General features: G+C 44.7%; 1 protein-coding gene across 2 annotated transcripts in view; it reads left to right on the forward strand.

The window, feature by feature from the left end:
* The window catches only part of LOC139452284 (nucleolar protein 14-like), a 36,519-nt gene that overhangs the window by 7,234 nt on the left and 12,406 nt on the right, over window positions 1–16,879 (forward strand). For both annotated transcript variants that reach the window (XM_071233693.1, XM_071233692.1), the window contains exons 5-12: window positions 142–269; window positions 3,237–3,332; window positions 4,523–4,600; window positions 11,088–11,156; window positions 12,479–12,567; window positions 13,083–13,419; window positions 14,621–14,675; window positions 16,570–16,700. In XM_071233693.1, coding sequence (XP_071089794.1) covers window positions 142–269; window positions 3,237–3,332; window positions 4,523–4,600; window positions 11,088–11,156; window positions 12,479–12,567; window positions 13,083–13,419; window positions 14,621–14,675; window positions 16,570–16,700 — 983 coding nt within the window. The remainder of the gene's footprint in view (window positions 1–141; window positions 270–3,236; window positions 3,333–4,522; window positions 4,601–11,087; window positions 11,157–12,478; window positions 12,568–13,082; window positions 13,420–14,620; window positions 14,676–16,569; window positions 16,701–16,879) is intronic.

A 16,879-nucleotide genomic window follows, 5' to 3' on the forward strand; every position in this document is an offset into this window, starting at 1 on the left:
TCACTCTCTCTCTGTAATGATGAAGTTTTGTTTTGATGCACCAATGAATCAATATATCTCTGATGTAAACTATCGCTCAGCGCTTATGACTAAAGGGGTTTGGGTAAGTCTGTGACTAAAGCCAATGTCTACTGTTTGCAGGAGATATGGTCGCCCGGGAACACTTCGGAGGCTTCATGACGCGGAAAGATCCATCCGAAGCGGAAGATGACCAACGGTCGTGGAAAGAGAAAATGGAGGCCATGATAGCCAAGTCGAAGAAGGAGAAGGTGAGCTAACAGGTCACGTGTGTGGTGGATGACATGGTTTGAAGATTACATAAAAGTCTTTACAAGGGGCAGAAAGAATAAATGCAATTTGGGCCGAAAAAGTACACTTTGAAAAGGTTCGATTCATAAAGTTAAAACACCAATGTGTTAATTTGCTCACTTTAATTTTGAAAGGTGTCGCAGTTTCATGGCAATTTCTGTTGTCCACTGGACGCAAGGGATATGTTGTGTGATGTACCCTGTGTGTGACCCTATGTAGGTATATATGGTATATCACTATATGGACTAGTTGACGATACATTTATTTTACCAGCATAATTTTTGCCTTTGCATCTAAAATGTCTTCATTGGTATGGCTAGCAAACTGTTTCATGGACATGTTGACAGCTAGCACTGTCATAAGCACATGCAGAGTTATTTCCCTTGCATTACAATCGGATCAAGCTCCTTACCAGCGCGTGACACCTTGTTACACTCTCCGTTACATGGCTGCCACCAGTGTGGGCGAGGCCATTACAAGAATCTTGAAATTTGCCCTCTAACCCCAAATGTATTACTTAACGTTTATACTTTTGTTTATGTCTTTGGGAATGCCATCATATTTAATTTTGAAAAGGTTTATGGCTGACCATGTTTTTCAGATGAATTTGCTTTCTTGTTTTAATAATCAGATTGGTTCGAGATTGCAGACTAACGGAAAATCAACCAACTTCTCCCTTACATTCTTACTATGTCAAAAACACGATATTTTTAATGAAACAGAAATTCAAATTGACAAACAAAGAAAGTAATTTAGCAGCGAAAAGTATATTCGGCGTCATGACAGTCGTCACTTGTATGTAAACATAACGGTCATTCGGTTGCGAGTTCAACTCCAAGCATGGTTGTGGCCACCTATCACAGTGGGGAGTTATGACCGGTGGCAGCGATAGTATAGAGAGCTCCGCGAACAGGCTATCGCTGTGAGAGGTTGACAATCGGATATGCCTTGTTAAATTTGCTAAACTGTATTTGATAGGCATTCACTTTCAGGGTAATATGATTACATCAATATATTCCCAGTGGGTGTTATATTCCCAGTGAAATTTGTACCCTATCTATCACCGGGGTACACGTGAACAAACTGCCCATTCAGACACCAGTCAGAAACAAGTATCTTAGAAACAAAAGCTTAGATAATCCATATTATCCAGTACGAGGGCTGTAACAATTCACTGATACCTACTATATCATTGGGGGTGATCGGGTAGCCCAGTGGTTAAAGCGTTCGCTCGTCATGCCGAAGACCCGGGTTCGAATCCCGACATGCGCACAATGTGTGAAGCCCATTTCTGGTGTCCCCCGCCGTGATATTGCTTGAATATTGCTAAAAGCGGCGTAAAAACAAACTTCTATATCATTGATACTTAGGTGTACACGATACTTAAATCATCAGTTTGTGAGATCACGATACGGTATACATTCAGGAACTAACAGAGTTAGCTCCCATGGCAGAAGTAGCATAGCGTCACCTGTAAGCATGGCAGAACACAGGGACGTGGTAGCCGAGTACGTGCCAACTGGCTGTTACATTAATAACAATCCCTTCATTTAAAAAACTGTTTAGTTCTTGTGTTTTTCCTTGTTAAATTTTTTGAGATAACAATAAATAAGTGTATGAAGAAAGAGGTTTTAGAGCAGTATTTCAGTGATTTCATCATTTCTAACTATTTGATGTAGTGTATTGTTATACCAGAAGTATCGTCAGACTGTATCGTGATACGAATCGTATCCCAAGATATCAGGAGATAATCAGCTCCATCAGTGCACAATGCATACATCGATCTACGATTTGTACTGGAATACTGTTAAAATCGGTGGTAAACCCAACTCACTCACTCACTGAATAAAAGAAGTTGCTATCTTTGAAAAATTGACATGTAGCTCCCTTTCAGTTCATATACATGGTATATAAATCAGTGTATATCTTACAATTTTTAACAGAAAGATGTATTGCAAGTCAGCCCCCAGAAGTAGCTGTCTGTACTGTCTGGGATGAAAACTTGCAGATAGAAACTGAAATCATGACCCAAGACTGTCTGATATAGACACACTTGTGTTTGATTGCAAACAAGATTATATAAAAAGCAAATAGGTATCCTTTGAAATAGGCTCGGTGTCAACTGCATGCTGTGGATTGAATATGGACTGCTGGTTCTTGTTGAAAACTTTAGTTCCGGTGGAGTAGATCTGAGGACATCCCATTATTGGTCACGTCAGAAAAACCTTTCATATGACCAATCAGAGTGTCGCTTACCAGATTATGAAAGTGATAGTCTGAATGTGTTTTCTAATCATGCAACCTTAAAAAACTTAACATGGGGTATTCCGACTGCATCCATACAATCTAGGTCATCTATTACCCTTTCCAGAATGATCTTTTGTTCAGTTTTCAAAATTTTAATAAAAATTTATCAAATTCTTTTCCGAAGAGTAGTCGCATGTTTGAAACATGTGCTGTAAAGCAAATGGAAGCTGCCTACTGATTATCAGACATTGCATTTGTTGGTCAAAGTTTGTGAAAGGTTGGTCTAGCATAACTCTCATTGACATGTCCTCAGATCTTTGTTTGGAGGTGGTGAGGACTAAGATCTGGTTTTAATGAAGTGTACTTTGTGTGCTGGTGATTAGATGCCTCACTCTGGCAGTGTGGGTTTGAATCCCGGATGGGACTCGACCCAAAAAAGTACAAGAATGTGTACTTAACTAAGAAAGTGTTATCCCAAATATAACATTTGTTACTAATTTTATGAGATTATTATTTTGTAAATGTGTTGTAATAATTTACATGAAGTTGCTGAAATGATAATCTTGAAATTTCTTACTTAATGATCTAAGAATATATAGAAATATTATTGTATTTTTTTTTAATGTACATAATGCTGTGTGCTGTACATTGTGTTGTAGTTTGAATTGTTGACGTTGCAGTTTGACCGACAGTTTGAGCGGGAGAAGACAGCTGAGCTGACAGAGGAGTTGGATGAGCAGTGGAAGGATGTTGCTCAACTGCTACGAGGAATGACTGTAAGTTGATACAGTGGAATCCGCTAGAGAATTCCACTTTTATCCCTCAGTTTGAATCAGTCCATAGGTCTCCTTGGCGCCAACACTGGAAGGAATCCATTTTGGAACTGGTCTTGACGTGACTTATCCTGGCAGCAGTCGTGAACCTTATCTAACTTTTAAAGTTACATTTGCTTTTGTCTTCAATTTAGAGTGAAAACATAATTTCTGGTGAGCACAGATGACCTGTCTTCATACCTGTGAAGGGGCGGTCGGGTAGCCTAGTGGTTAAAGCGTTGGCTCGTCACGCCGAAGACCAGGGTTCGATTCCCGACATGGGTATAATGTGTGAAGCCCATTTCTTGTGTCCCCCGCCGTGATATTGCTGGAATATTGCTAAAAGCGGCGTAAAACCATACTCACTCACTCACTCACTCATACCTGTGAAGATCCTGGTTATCATTGGTGTTCAGCAACCGATGTGGGTAATATAAGGCTTTAAAAAATAGGTTCTCAGGCAATGGCTTTTAAAAATATTGTGCAGGCGGGCAGTGTTTTTGGTTGTTGTTATTTGTGTTGAAGTTAGTCTGTAACCAAAGTTTGTTAACAATAATTTTGGCAAAATCATGAAGTCATGAAGTCTTCATTATTGTAGCATTTCACTGCCGGGGTTGTGTGTTCGAGACGCCGAATATTTAGAGATTTTTTGAGGGGAGGGAATGGAAATGAAAACAAAACATGCAGTGGAGTTAATTATGTTGCAGGCAGTGCCTGTGATAAATGTGAGAGCCAAGACTATTATTTTTTTTAGGCTAATGTGACTAACAGGATCATGTGGTCAGGATCGCTGACTTGATTGTCTTGTTCAGACTCAATAATTTACAGACCACCATGATATAGCTGGAATATTGCTGAGTTAAACTACAAACAAACAAACCTATCTTCAAAATGGCCATCATGTTATTCAAACTATTTAAGGCAGTAGGCGGTATCTGGCTTAAAGCATTGTTCATGCAATAATCGACCTACATGGTATTATGCAAGTAGCGGATAAACCTTGTGGCCTAGTGACCACATTTTTGGAATGAGTTGTCTCCCTTGATGTGCCTCGGGGAATGAAAGCATAACTGGTTAGTGTTGTTGTAATGTGGGAAGTATCTACTGATTACAGTGTGTGCATATAAGAAACGCATATTGTTTTGTGTTTTCAGGGCAAGACAGAGAACAAGCCTGCAAATGATGATTATGACATTGCAGTGCGGGAGCTGAAGTTCGAGATCAAAGGAAAAGTGAGTCGTTGTGGATGTTCTGAATGTCAATGATACTGTTTTGTTGTCATGATAATCATTATCAGTTAATGGTTTGTGAAGCTGTGATCATTGATAATCGTTTTCGTCTGGGGTAGTGATGGATTTGTGTAGTAGTCATTAAACTTAGATTCTGGTGTTCCCCGCCTTGATATTGCCGGGATGTTGCTATAAACAGCGTAAAGAAACCTCACTCACTCACTCACTCATTAAACTTAGGACCTGGATTTGCTTCTATGCATGGATGTGATGTGTGAAGCTATTTGGGGCACATCACTGTGATATTGCTGGAATATTACCATCAGGAATATCTTGCTCGCTCACTCACAACAACCCACCCAACCCCTTGCAAGACATGTAAGAGGTGACCAGACTCGTGGTCACACTTGGCGACCTGGCCCGTGAAGATCCCGGGTAGAATAGGTCCTCAGCAACCCATGCATGCCGTAAATGGCGACTATTCTTGTCGAAAGAGACGACTAATCGGGTGGTCAGTTTCGCTGACTTGGTTGATGCATGTCATCGTATCCCAATTGTGTGGATTGATGCTCATGATATCAATCACTGGATTGTCTGGTTCAGACTCGATTATTTACAGACCGCCGTCATATAGCTGGAATATTGCTGAGTGCGGCGTTAAACAACAAACAAAACTGGGTGTCTTGGTTGACTGAGTGTTTTGGTTGACTGAGTGTCTTCATACACTGATTGCGTGGATCATATATTCACGGGATTGTTTGGCCCAGATTTGCTTATTTATTAGTTGTTATATGGCTCGATTACTGCAAAGTTCATGGTATAAAACAAAAATGGGTCGATTCATTCATATACAATAGCAGCAAATGCCACGCTTTATATATTGCAAGTCAGCCCCCAGAAGTAGCTGTCTGTACTGTCAGGGATGAAAACTTGCAGATAGAAACTGAAATCATGACCCAAGACTGTCTGATATAGGCACACTTGTGTTTGATTGCATACAATCTAAAGCGTGTTGATCTTAGGCACTGTTCGAATTTAAGCCCTTTCATTCCAATGCTATAGCAGTAATGTGTACTGATCATATGACTCAATGTGAAATTGCTGATGCAGCCTCAAGTCAGTTGTGTTAAGCATCAAATTAAGCATTAAAATTCAAGAGGTCGTAACCATAATGTTAGGAGTGGGTCTTTTCATTTGAAGACTGATGCAGCATTAAGCAGCACTCTCACTCACTCACTCACTCACTCACTCACTCACTCACTCACTCACTCACTCAACCCTCCACCCACCCACCCACTCACTCACTCATTCACTCACCCCTTCACTCACTCACTCACTCAACCCTCCACCCACCCACTCACTCACTCATTCACTCACCCCTTCACTCACTCTCACTCAACCCTCCACCCACTCACTCACTCACCCCTCCACTCACTCACTCACTCACTCACTCACCCCCCACTGACTCACTCGCTCTCTCACTCATTCACTCACCCCTCCATTCACTCACTCACTCACTCACCCACTCACCCACTCACCCCTCCACTCACTCACCCACTCACTCACCCTCCACCCACTTGTAAGAGGTGACCAAATGGATTGGATGGTCAGGCTTCATCACCGATGACTTAGTTGATTAAGCGTCGTAGTCCCCTGAATTGTATTTTCTCTGGATTGTCTTCAGATGTAATACTGGGAATACTGGGTTCAGGATTATCAAACAAACAAACAAACAAACAAACAGATCTGATTATTTATGACTTTGGACAATAATACCACACATCGTATATTGCAAGTCAGCCCCCAGAAGTAGCTGTCTGTACTGTCAGGGATGAAAACTTGCAGATAGAAACTGAAATCATGACCCAAGACTGTCTGATATAGACACACTTGTGTTTGATTGCAAACAAGCTAAAGCAGATGACATCAAGTCAGTTGTGTTAAGCATCAAATTAAGCATTGAAATTCAAGAGATCGTTGTCGTAACCGTAATGTTAAAAGTGGGTCTTTTCATTTGAAGACTTTAAGCAGTACTCGCTCGCTCACTCACTCACTCACCCCTCCACTCACTCACTCACTCAACCCTCCACCCACTCACTCACTCACTCAACCCTCCACCCATTCACTCACTCACTCACTCAACCCTCCACCCACTCACTCACTCACTCACTCACCCCTCCACTCACTCACTCACCCACCCCTCCACTCACTCTCACTCAACCTTCCACCCACCCACTCACTCACTCACTCACCCCTCCACCCACTCACTCACTCACTCACTCACTCACCCCTCCACTCACTCACTCACCCCTCCACCCACTCATTCACTCACTCACTCACTCACCCCTCCACTCACTCACTCACCCCTCCACCCACTCACTCACTCACTCACTCACTCACCCCTCCACTCACTCACTCAACCTTCCACCCACCCACTCACTCACTCACTCACTCACTCACTCACTCAACCTTCCACCCACCCACTCACTCACTCACTCACTCACTCACTCAACCTTCCACCCACCCACTCACTCACTCACTCACTCACTCACCCACCCCTCCACTCACTCACTCACACCTGAATGGTATTTTCTCTGGATTGTCTTCAGATTGAATACTGGGAATACTGGGTTCAGGGGTATCAAACAAACAAACAAACAAACAAACAGATCTGATTATTTATAACTTTGGACAATTATACCCTTGTATATTGCAAGTCAGCCCCCAGAAGTAGTTGTCTGTACTGTCAGGGATGAAAACTTGCAGATAGAAATTGAAATCATGACCCAAGACTGTCTGATATAGACACACTTGTGTTTGATTGCAAACAAACTAAAGCGTGTTAATCTAAGGCACTGTTCGAAATTTGGCATCAAAACATGAAAGTCAAGGGATCGCCATGACTATAAAGCTAAAAGTCGGCCCTTTCATTCAGATACTATAGCACTCACTCACTCACTCACTCAACCCTCCACCCACCCACCCAATCTCTCACTCATTCACTCACCCCTCCAATCACTCACTCACTCACCCTCCACCCACCTACTCACTCACCCCTCCACTCACTCACTCACTCACCCCTCCACTCACTCACTCACTCACCCCTCCACTCACTCACTCACTCACCCCTCCACTCACTCACTCACTCACCCCTCCACTCACTCACCCACCCACTCACCCCTCCACTCACTCACTCACTCACCCCTCCACTCACTCACTCACTCACCCCTCCACTCACTCACTCACTCACTCACTCACCCCTCCACTCACTCACTCCCCTCCACCCACCCACTCACTCACCCCTCCACTCACCCACTCACTCACCCCTCCACTCACTCACCCACCCACTCACTCACCCCTCCACGCACTCACCCACTCACTCACTCACCCCTCCACTCACTCACCCCTCCACGCACTCACTCACTCACCCCTCCACTCACTCACTCACTCACCCCTCCACTCACTCACTCCCCTCCACTCACCCACCCACTCACCCCTCCACTCACTCACTCACTCACCCCTCCACTCACCCACTCACTCACCCCTCCACTCACTCACTCACTCACTCCTCCACTCACTCACCCCTCCACCCACCCACTCACTCACTCCTCCACTCACTCACTCACTCCTCCACTCACTCACCCCTCCACCCACCCACTCACTCACTCCTCCACTCACTCACTCACTCCTCCACTCACTCACCCCTCCACTCACCCACTCACTCACCCCTCCACTCACTCACCCCTCCACTCACTCACTCACTCACCCCTCCACTCACTCACCCACCCACTCACCCCTCCACTCACTCACTCACTCACCCCTCCACTCACTCACTCACTCACCCCTCCACTCACTCACTCACTCACTCACTCACCCCTCCACTCACTCACTCCCCTCCACCCACCCACTCACTCACCCCTCCACTCACCCACTCACTCACCCCTCCACTCACTCACCCACCCACTCACTCACCCCTCCACGCACTCACCCACTCACTCACTCACCCCTCCACTCACTCACCCCTCCACGCACTCACTCACTCACTCACCCCTCCACTCACTCACTCACTCACCCCTCCACTCACTCACTCACTCACCCCTCCACTCACTCACTCCCCTCCACCCACCCACTCACTCACCCCTCCACTCACTCACTCACTCACCCCTCCACTCACCCACTCACTCACCCCTCCACTCACTCACTCACTCACTCCTCCACTCACTCACCCCTCCACCCACCCACTCACTCACTCCTCCACTCACTCACTCACTCCTCCACTCACTCACCCCTCCACCCACCCACTCACTCACTCCTCCACTCACTCACTCACCCCTCCACTCACTCACCCCTCCACCCACCCACTCACTCACTCCTCCACTCACTCACTCACTCACCCCTCCACTCACTCACTCACTCACTCACCCCTCCACTCACTCACTCACCCACTCACCCCTCCACGCACTCACTCACTCACCCCTCCACCCACCCACTCACTCACCCCTCCACTCACTCACCCACCCACTCACTCACCCCTCCACGCACTCACCCACTCACTCACTCACCCCTCCACTCACTCACCTCTCCACGCACTCACTCACTCACCCCTCCACTCACTCACCCCTCCACGCACTCACTCACTCACCCACTCACCCCTCCACGCACTCACTCACTCACCCCTCCACTCACTCACCCACCCACTCACCCCTCCACGCACTCACTCACTCACCCCTCCACCCACCCACTCACTCACCCCTCCACTCACTCACCCACTCACTCACTCACCCCTCCACCCACCCACTCACTAACCCCTCCACGCACTCACCCACTCACTCACTCACCCCTCCACTCACTCACCCCTCCACCCACCCACCCACTCATTCACTCACTCCCCTCCACCCACCCACTCACTCACCCCTCCACTCACTCACTCACTCACCCCTCCACTCACTCACTCACTCACTCACCCCTCCACTCACTCACCCACTCACTCACTCACCCCTCCACCCACCCACTCACTCACCCCTCCACTCACTCACTCACTCACCCCTCCACTCACTCACTCACTCACTCACCCCTCCACTCACTCACTCACCCACTCACCCCTCCACGCACTCACTCACTCACCCCTCCACCCACCCACTCACTCACCCCTCCACTCACTCACCCACCCACTCACTCACCCCTCCACGCACTCACCCACTCACTCACTCACCCCTCCACTCACTCACCCACCCACTCACTCACCCCTCCACGCACTCACCCACTCACTCACTCACCCCTCCACTCACTCACCTCTCCACGCACTCACTCACTCACCCCTCCACTCACTCACCCCTCCACGCACTCACTCACTCACCCACTCACCCCTCCACGCACTCACTCACTCACCCCTCCACTCACTCACCCACCCACTCACCCCTCCACGCACTCACTCACTCACCCCTCCACCCACCCACTCACTCACCCCTCCACTCACTCACCCACTCACTCACTCACCCCTCCACCCACCCACTCACTAACCCCTCCACGCACTCACCCACTCACTCACTCACCCCTCCACTCACTCACCCCTCCACCCACCCACCCACTCACCCCTCCACTCACTCACCCACTCATTCACTCACTCCCCTCCACCCACCCACTCACTCACCCCTCCACTCACTCACCCACCCACTCACTCACCCCTCCACTCACTCACCCACTCACTCACTCACCCCTCCACCCACCCACCCACTCACCCCTCCACGCACTCACTCACTCCCCTCCACCCACCCACTCACTCACCCCTCCACTCACTCACCCACCCACTCACCCCTCCACGCACTCACTCACTCACCCCTCCACCCACTCACTCACTCACCCACTCACCCCTCCACTCACTCACTCACTCACCCCTCCACTCACTCACTCACTCACCCCTCCACTCACTCACCCACTCACCCCTCCACGCACTCACCCACTCACCCCTCCACTCACTCACTCACTCACCCCTCCACCCACTCACTCACTCACCCACTCACCCCTCCACTCACTCACCCACTCACTCACCCTCCACCCACTTGTAAGAGGTGACCAAATGGATTGGATGGTCAGGCTTCATCACCGATGACTTTGTTGATTAAGCGTCATCGCCCCCTGAATGGTATTTTCTCTGAATTGTCTTCAGATGAAATACTGGGTTCAGGAGTATCAAATAAACAAACAAACAAACAGATCTGATTATTTATGACTTTGGACAATAATACCACACATCGTATATTGCAAGTCAGCCCCCAGAAGTAGCTGTCTGTACTGTCAGGGATGAAAACTTGCAGATAGAAACTGAAATCATGACCCAAGACTGTCTGATATAGGCACACTTGTGTTTGATTGCAAACAATCTAAAGCTTCTGTCTGTCTATCAATCTATCTATTATATGTTTTTTCAGATTGCAGAATGACTTATGATTTTGACATTTCTTTGAGTGAAGCTTTTTCATTTTGTTTTTAGGCAACAGATAGGCTAAAAACAGTTGAGGAACTGGCAAAAGAGGAAAAGGAGAGATTGGAAAATTTGGAGGTATGTAACAGAGTTTGATAGCATCATCTGTATAAAATATTATTTTTCGTGAATGTCCAAGTAATAAATATAAGGTTTAACATGGTTATGTGAACTATTGTTGATATGATTGTGACAATATTTGCCATCCATCCAATTCTGACATTGTTGTCACACCTAGATGTCATTCAGATCATATTTATCAAAGTGATAGACATTTTTTTTAAAATGGTTGTTTTCTAATATGACTTATTGAAAGTGCAATTCTCCAGATATATTCATGTAAACATTTTGAATTATTAGGAAAAGAAAAATATAAACAATATATTGTTTTTCAATGTATCTGGAACTTTTGATATACACAGTGTTATTGTTATTCATTGAGTGAAAAGCATCAATATATCTGGAAATGTAACAAGGCATGTTGTGAGAAGTAGGGCTGTTTTCTACCCGGGCACCCACCCCCCTATAACCCGACCCTACCTGGGTACCCACTGTAGGTCTCAGGAGATGTCTCAAAATGTCCGATTGGGAACATCTTTAGCATAGCCCTGGTAAAACGTTTTTAGATACATGTATTATACAATCTGGTCTTTCATACACTGAAGTTGAATTAAGTTATCTTTATTCAACCATATGAAAAATCGGAAGGAATGGGTGCATAGTCAGAAAGAAATGCGAACATTAGTGACTTGTAGTGTTACCATAGACTTCTAGATAATTTTTGTCATTAAACAATATATCACATGACTAATAGAGTTGTATATAGTTTTTGCCAATAAACAATATATCACATGACTAACCACGGGTCCGGGTAGTTCTGTGGGTACCCGGGTCCTACTCAGTACCTACCCGACCTGGGTACCCGAGTTAGCCGTCCCAGCCCTAGTCAAAAGTTATCTGCTTAAAATCATGTTACCATATTCGACATAATAAGCGACCAGGGCGCTCTCAAAATTAGAAACAGGGGGCTCTTAATAGAATAAAATTTTGGTGAAAAACAACAGAGTTGAAAGGTTGTAAATTTCGTGGTTTATGCTGACAGACTGAAATGATACAAAAGAAAAGTCTGTGCGTATTATACACGACAGATATATTTTTCAAAAATTTAATTGCACATAATTAAGGGTGCATATAACACATGAGTGTGTACTATACACAAAAAAATAAGTCTTGTGTACATTGATCAATCGGAAGGAATTGGAGTTGTTCACTAGCCAATATATTAGCAAATATCGTCATGGGCGCTTATTACGTCGAATACGGTAATTTGGATAAGCATGGCAACTGATTCTCACTTGATTGTCTGGGTGTGGTTAACTCTGTCAACTGTTGTCCTGCAGGCTGATCGTGTGAGGAGGATGAAGGGTGTCCTCCCACACAGCGTCACATCACAGCCACAACACTACTCTGCCGACAGTCTGGATGATGGGTAGGATTATCTCCCTTGCAATATGCTTCTTGAGGCGGTTTGCCCATTAATGAATCGTTACTGCAAAGCTGTTTTTCCTCAGTGCAAGATTGACATATTTGGATGTAGAGAGATACAGAGTGATCTCATTAAAAAAGTGTTTATCTCAAGTGATGGTGTCTGGAAACTGAGGATGTTACCAAGGTTCATACAGGCTTCAAAAGGCTTTGCATTTTATGGTCCCTCTTGAGAAGCCTTAATTTTTACTGTTTAATCTCTAAAGCCTTGAAAATCCCCAAAATATCTTGAAACGACTTGAATTTGAACAAAATGATATATGCTATGAATAAAAGTATTAAAATTCTTGACACTTACTTTATGTTATTGTTGGTTGTGTAAATCAATCTTGTTGGAAAATTTGTGATGTTCATACTGATTTTTATAATGAATATATGTTATAACAGACAAGGGCTAATAACTCAACTATAAAGCCTTGAAAAGGACAGTTTAAAGCCTTGAAATATTCATTGATGTAGGTTTGTGCTGGACGCAGATGATAGGAATCGGGGGAAAGTGCGCTTCCTCGAGGAAGAAGAGGAAGATTCTGAGGACGAAGAAGAGGAATGTGAGGAAGAGGAAAAGGAAGGTAGTGACGAAGAGGAGAATGGTGGAGAAGACAGCGATCGTGGTGATAATGACGATGATGATGTTGATGAAGCTGACAAGGACAGTGATGAACATTCAGAAGGAGACAGCGAGGACAGTTATGCTGATATTCATTCAGATTCAGAGGGAGAGAAAGACAATGAGCAAAGTGTGTCTAAGACAAAGTCTATTTTAAAAAAGAAACCGGAGACAAAAGCAGAGAAACAGGTATGTCAAACAAATGTAATTTGTGTACACATGGTGTTGCTAAGTTACCAAGACTCATTCCAACTGCTGGACCCGTAAAGATCTGGGTCTTCAGCAACCCATGCTTGTCATAAAAGGTGACTGTGCTTGTCGTAAGGGGCGACTAACGGGATCAGGTGGTCAGGCTCGCTGAGCATGTCATTGATCCCAATTGCATAGATCAATGCTCATGATGTCAATCACTGAATTGTCAGGCCTAGACTTGATTATTTACAGACCGCCGTCATATAGCTGGAATATTGCTGATTGTGGTGTTAAACAACAAACAAACTTTGCAACTGCAGGATATCATCTGTTGGGATTCTGGATTGAACTAAGCTCCCAGCAACCTGTGCTTGTCATACAAGGCCACTGGATGGGTCAGGTGGTCAGGTGGTCAGGATCGCTGGATGACATGGTTGATTTTCTATTCAGTCATCATTTCATTATTTACAGGCCGCTATCATCTAGTTTGAATATTGCAGTGTCAAACATCTAGCAAACAAACAAACAATCATTCTTGTGATATTTTGTATCCCATGGTAACCATTGGTCATCCTGGATTATTCCGTTTTAGTGGATTTGACTTAATAAGCATCTCACCTTATCATGCCTTATGGCAAATTCTTTTTGCAGATATGATATTTCATTATGCATCTTTAATATTGCATGTTTATGAATATGGACATATTGTAAATGGGTCTGAATTAAGTGAACATTGATATCCTTCTGAGACATGTGCCTCCGTGGTCTAGTGGTAGAGCAATCGCCCAGAGAGCGGAAGGTCTGGGGTTCGATCCCTTGCCACATCATACAAAAAGACGTTAAAAGATGGTACTTACTGTTTCCCTGTTTGGTGCTAAAACATGACTGGTCAGCTCGGAGTCAGGATACTGTGTCTGAGTGGGGTATTCATGTTAAACTGGGGCATGGTATCTCAGTGAGCTAGCACTATAAAATCGGCATCAGTCCAGACTACTACAAGCGCACACGCACACGCACACGCACACGCACATCTTGGAAACAATGTTAAACCCCATTTCACCTCACCTCACCATGTGACATAAGTGCATGGATTTAATTACGGTATAATGAAAATATGAAAGTGGTTTTCTGTGTTGATTATTATACATGTTGAGTTTATTTGAATGAATATAACACTATAATATTCCATGTTTTGCAGAAGAAAAAAGAAGTGAGACAGGCAGCAGCCAATGAGTTGCCTTACACCTTCGAAGGTAATTACCTCGGCTATGTTCATGTGTAACCATGGTAACTGTTTATCTACACAGGTACTACTCAGTGAAGATCTGGGTTAGAATAGGTCTTCAGTAACCCAGGCTTGTCATAAGAGGTGACATTGCTTGTCGTAAGAGGCGACTAACGGGATTGGGTGGTCAGGATCGCTGACTTGGTTGATGCATGTCATCGTATCCCAATTGCATAGACCGATGTTCATGATGGCAATCAGTGGATTGTCTGGCCCAGTTTCAATTATTTTCAGACTGACGTCATCTAGCTGAACAAACAAACAAACAAACAAACAGTTCAGTTCGTATTGCAAGTCAGCCCCCAGAAGTAGCTGTCTGTACTGTCAGGGATAAAAACTTGCAGATAAAAACTGAAATCATGACCGAAGACTGTCTGATATAGACACACTTGTGTTTGATTGCAAACAAGCCTAAGCCAGTGGCTACAATTATCATGGATTCCCAGATTCTCCTTAATTATGTTTCTAGGTTTGTCAGCATCATAACGATGCTCATGGCTTTCATCAAAGGGTGAACACCTAAGACCTGTATCACATCTCTCTTATTAGGCTCATTAAGATTGATGCAGCTGAAAGTCTTTGTGGCATAAAAACCCTGCTTACTCTCTCATTCCCTAAGACCGCCTCCGTGGTCTAGTGGTAGAGCGTCCGCCCGGAGAGTGGAAGGTCCAGGGTTCGATCCCCGGCTGCGTCATACCAAAAGATGTTAAAAGATGGTACTTGTTGTTACCCTGTCTGGCGCTCGGCATTAAGGGGTTAAAGCAAGGCCTGGTCGGCTCGGAGTCAGTATACTGTGTCTGAGTGGGGTATTCATGTTAAACTGCGGCATGGTATGTCAGTGGGCTATCACTCTAAGTCGGCATCAGTCTGGTCTAGTACAAGCAGACACACACACACACGCGTGCATGCACGTCGCTATATAAGTGAAGTAATCTTGGACACGACGTTAAACCCAATTTCACCTCACCTCATTCCCTCAATGTCCAAACACAGACTTGATAATGCACAGACAGCCATCACATGACCATATTATATTGTGATGTTATCATACAACATCATCATATTGCTGCTGAAACAACTTTCACTCTGTGTTCGAAACAAGCGCTTGCCCGTAGGCCTGTGGCAGGTACAATTAGTGTTGGGCCTGTAGTTCAAATTCCCATGGGTCCTTAGGACCTTATGACCTTCAGTAAATTTATGTGTCAATGTATTTATCACAATACGCTGCAGTTTTAGTCAGGGCTAGAATTATGGAGTTATAGTTTGGCTGGACAAACAAGTCTATGAATAGTCCAATCATCATCGCGTAACGAAATTGATATCCTGTTCGTGAACAACATGACGACTGCTGTGCATATTTTGGATGACTGCAGGATTTGCAAACTCTGTGTACCTTCAATTTGGCTTTGACAGATATTTTACAGGTTGTATTATGTTTTTAGTCAATGTGCTCAAGTGTGCTCAATGCTCATGCAACAGTGAGGCAGGGAATGTGAAACGTTTCTTCGATCAACTTGATTTTCTTGACTGGGCATCCCCATTTAGTTGGAAGCAAATGCAAGTGATATGAGAGGTGGAATCTGTTTGGTCAGCACTGGTGGCACTACGATCAAGTCACGAAATTCCACGAAGTTTGGCAGGGGTAGAAACTGGACATTTATAGTTTGTTAACTTCCTTGACTTGGGAAGATTTGTACGCTATAGGTATGGATTGTTGTTCATAATATCAATCACTTGGTTGTCTGGTCCAGGGTTGATTGTTTACAGGCTTCGGTCATATAGCTGGAATATTGCTAAGTGCGGTGTTAAACATTAAACAATACAAATACCAAGTTTGATCAATCAATGTTTCTGCCTCCCAGCCCCTGACAACTATGATGCTCTGCTGGACATGCTCCACGGCCGGTCAGATACTGACCAACTGACCATCATAGACAGGATCAGGAAGTGCCACCATGCCAGTCTCGCAGATGGGAACAAGGTCAAGATGGAGGTAGGTCATTTGGCTTGCAAACACAAAAATAATTATTCCTAATAATTGTTGGGTTTGACCTTTGACCGTGACCTTGAAAATGATAATGTCTATTAAGTTTATATGTTAATAGAAATCAAATGTGTTACGACAAGCTTCAAAATGGCATCCTAAGTGATGAGGAACGATGGTGATGTTTC

Source organism: Haliotis cracherodii, unplaced genomic scaffold (assembly GCF_022045235.1).
Source record: "Haliotis cracherodii isolate W230 unplaced genomic scaffold, xgHalCrac1.p SCAF_9, whole genome shotgun sequence".
Classification (NCBI taxonomy): domain Eukaryota; kingdom Metazoa; phylum Mollusca; class Gastropoda; order Lepetellida; family Haliotidae; genus Haliotis; species Haliotis cracherodii.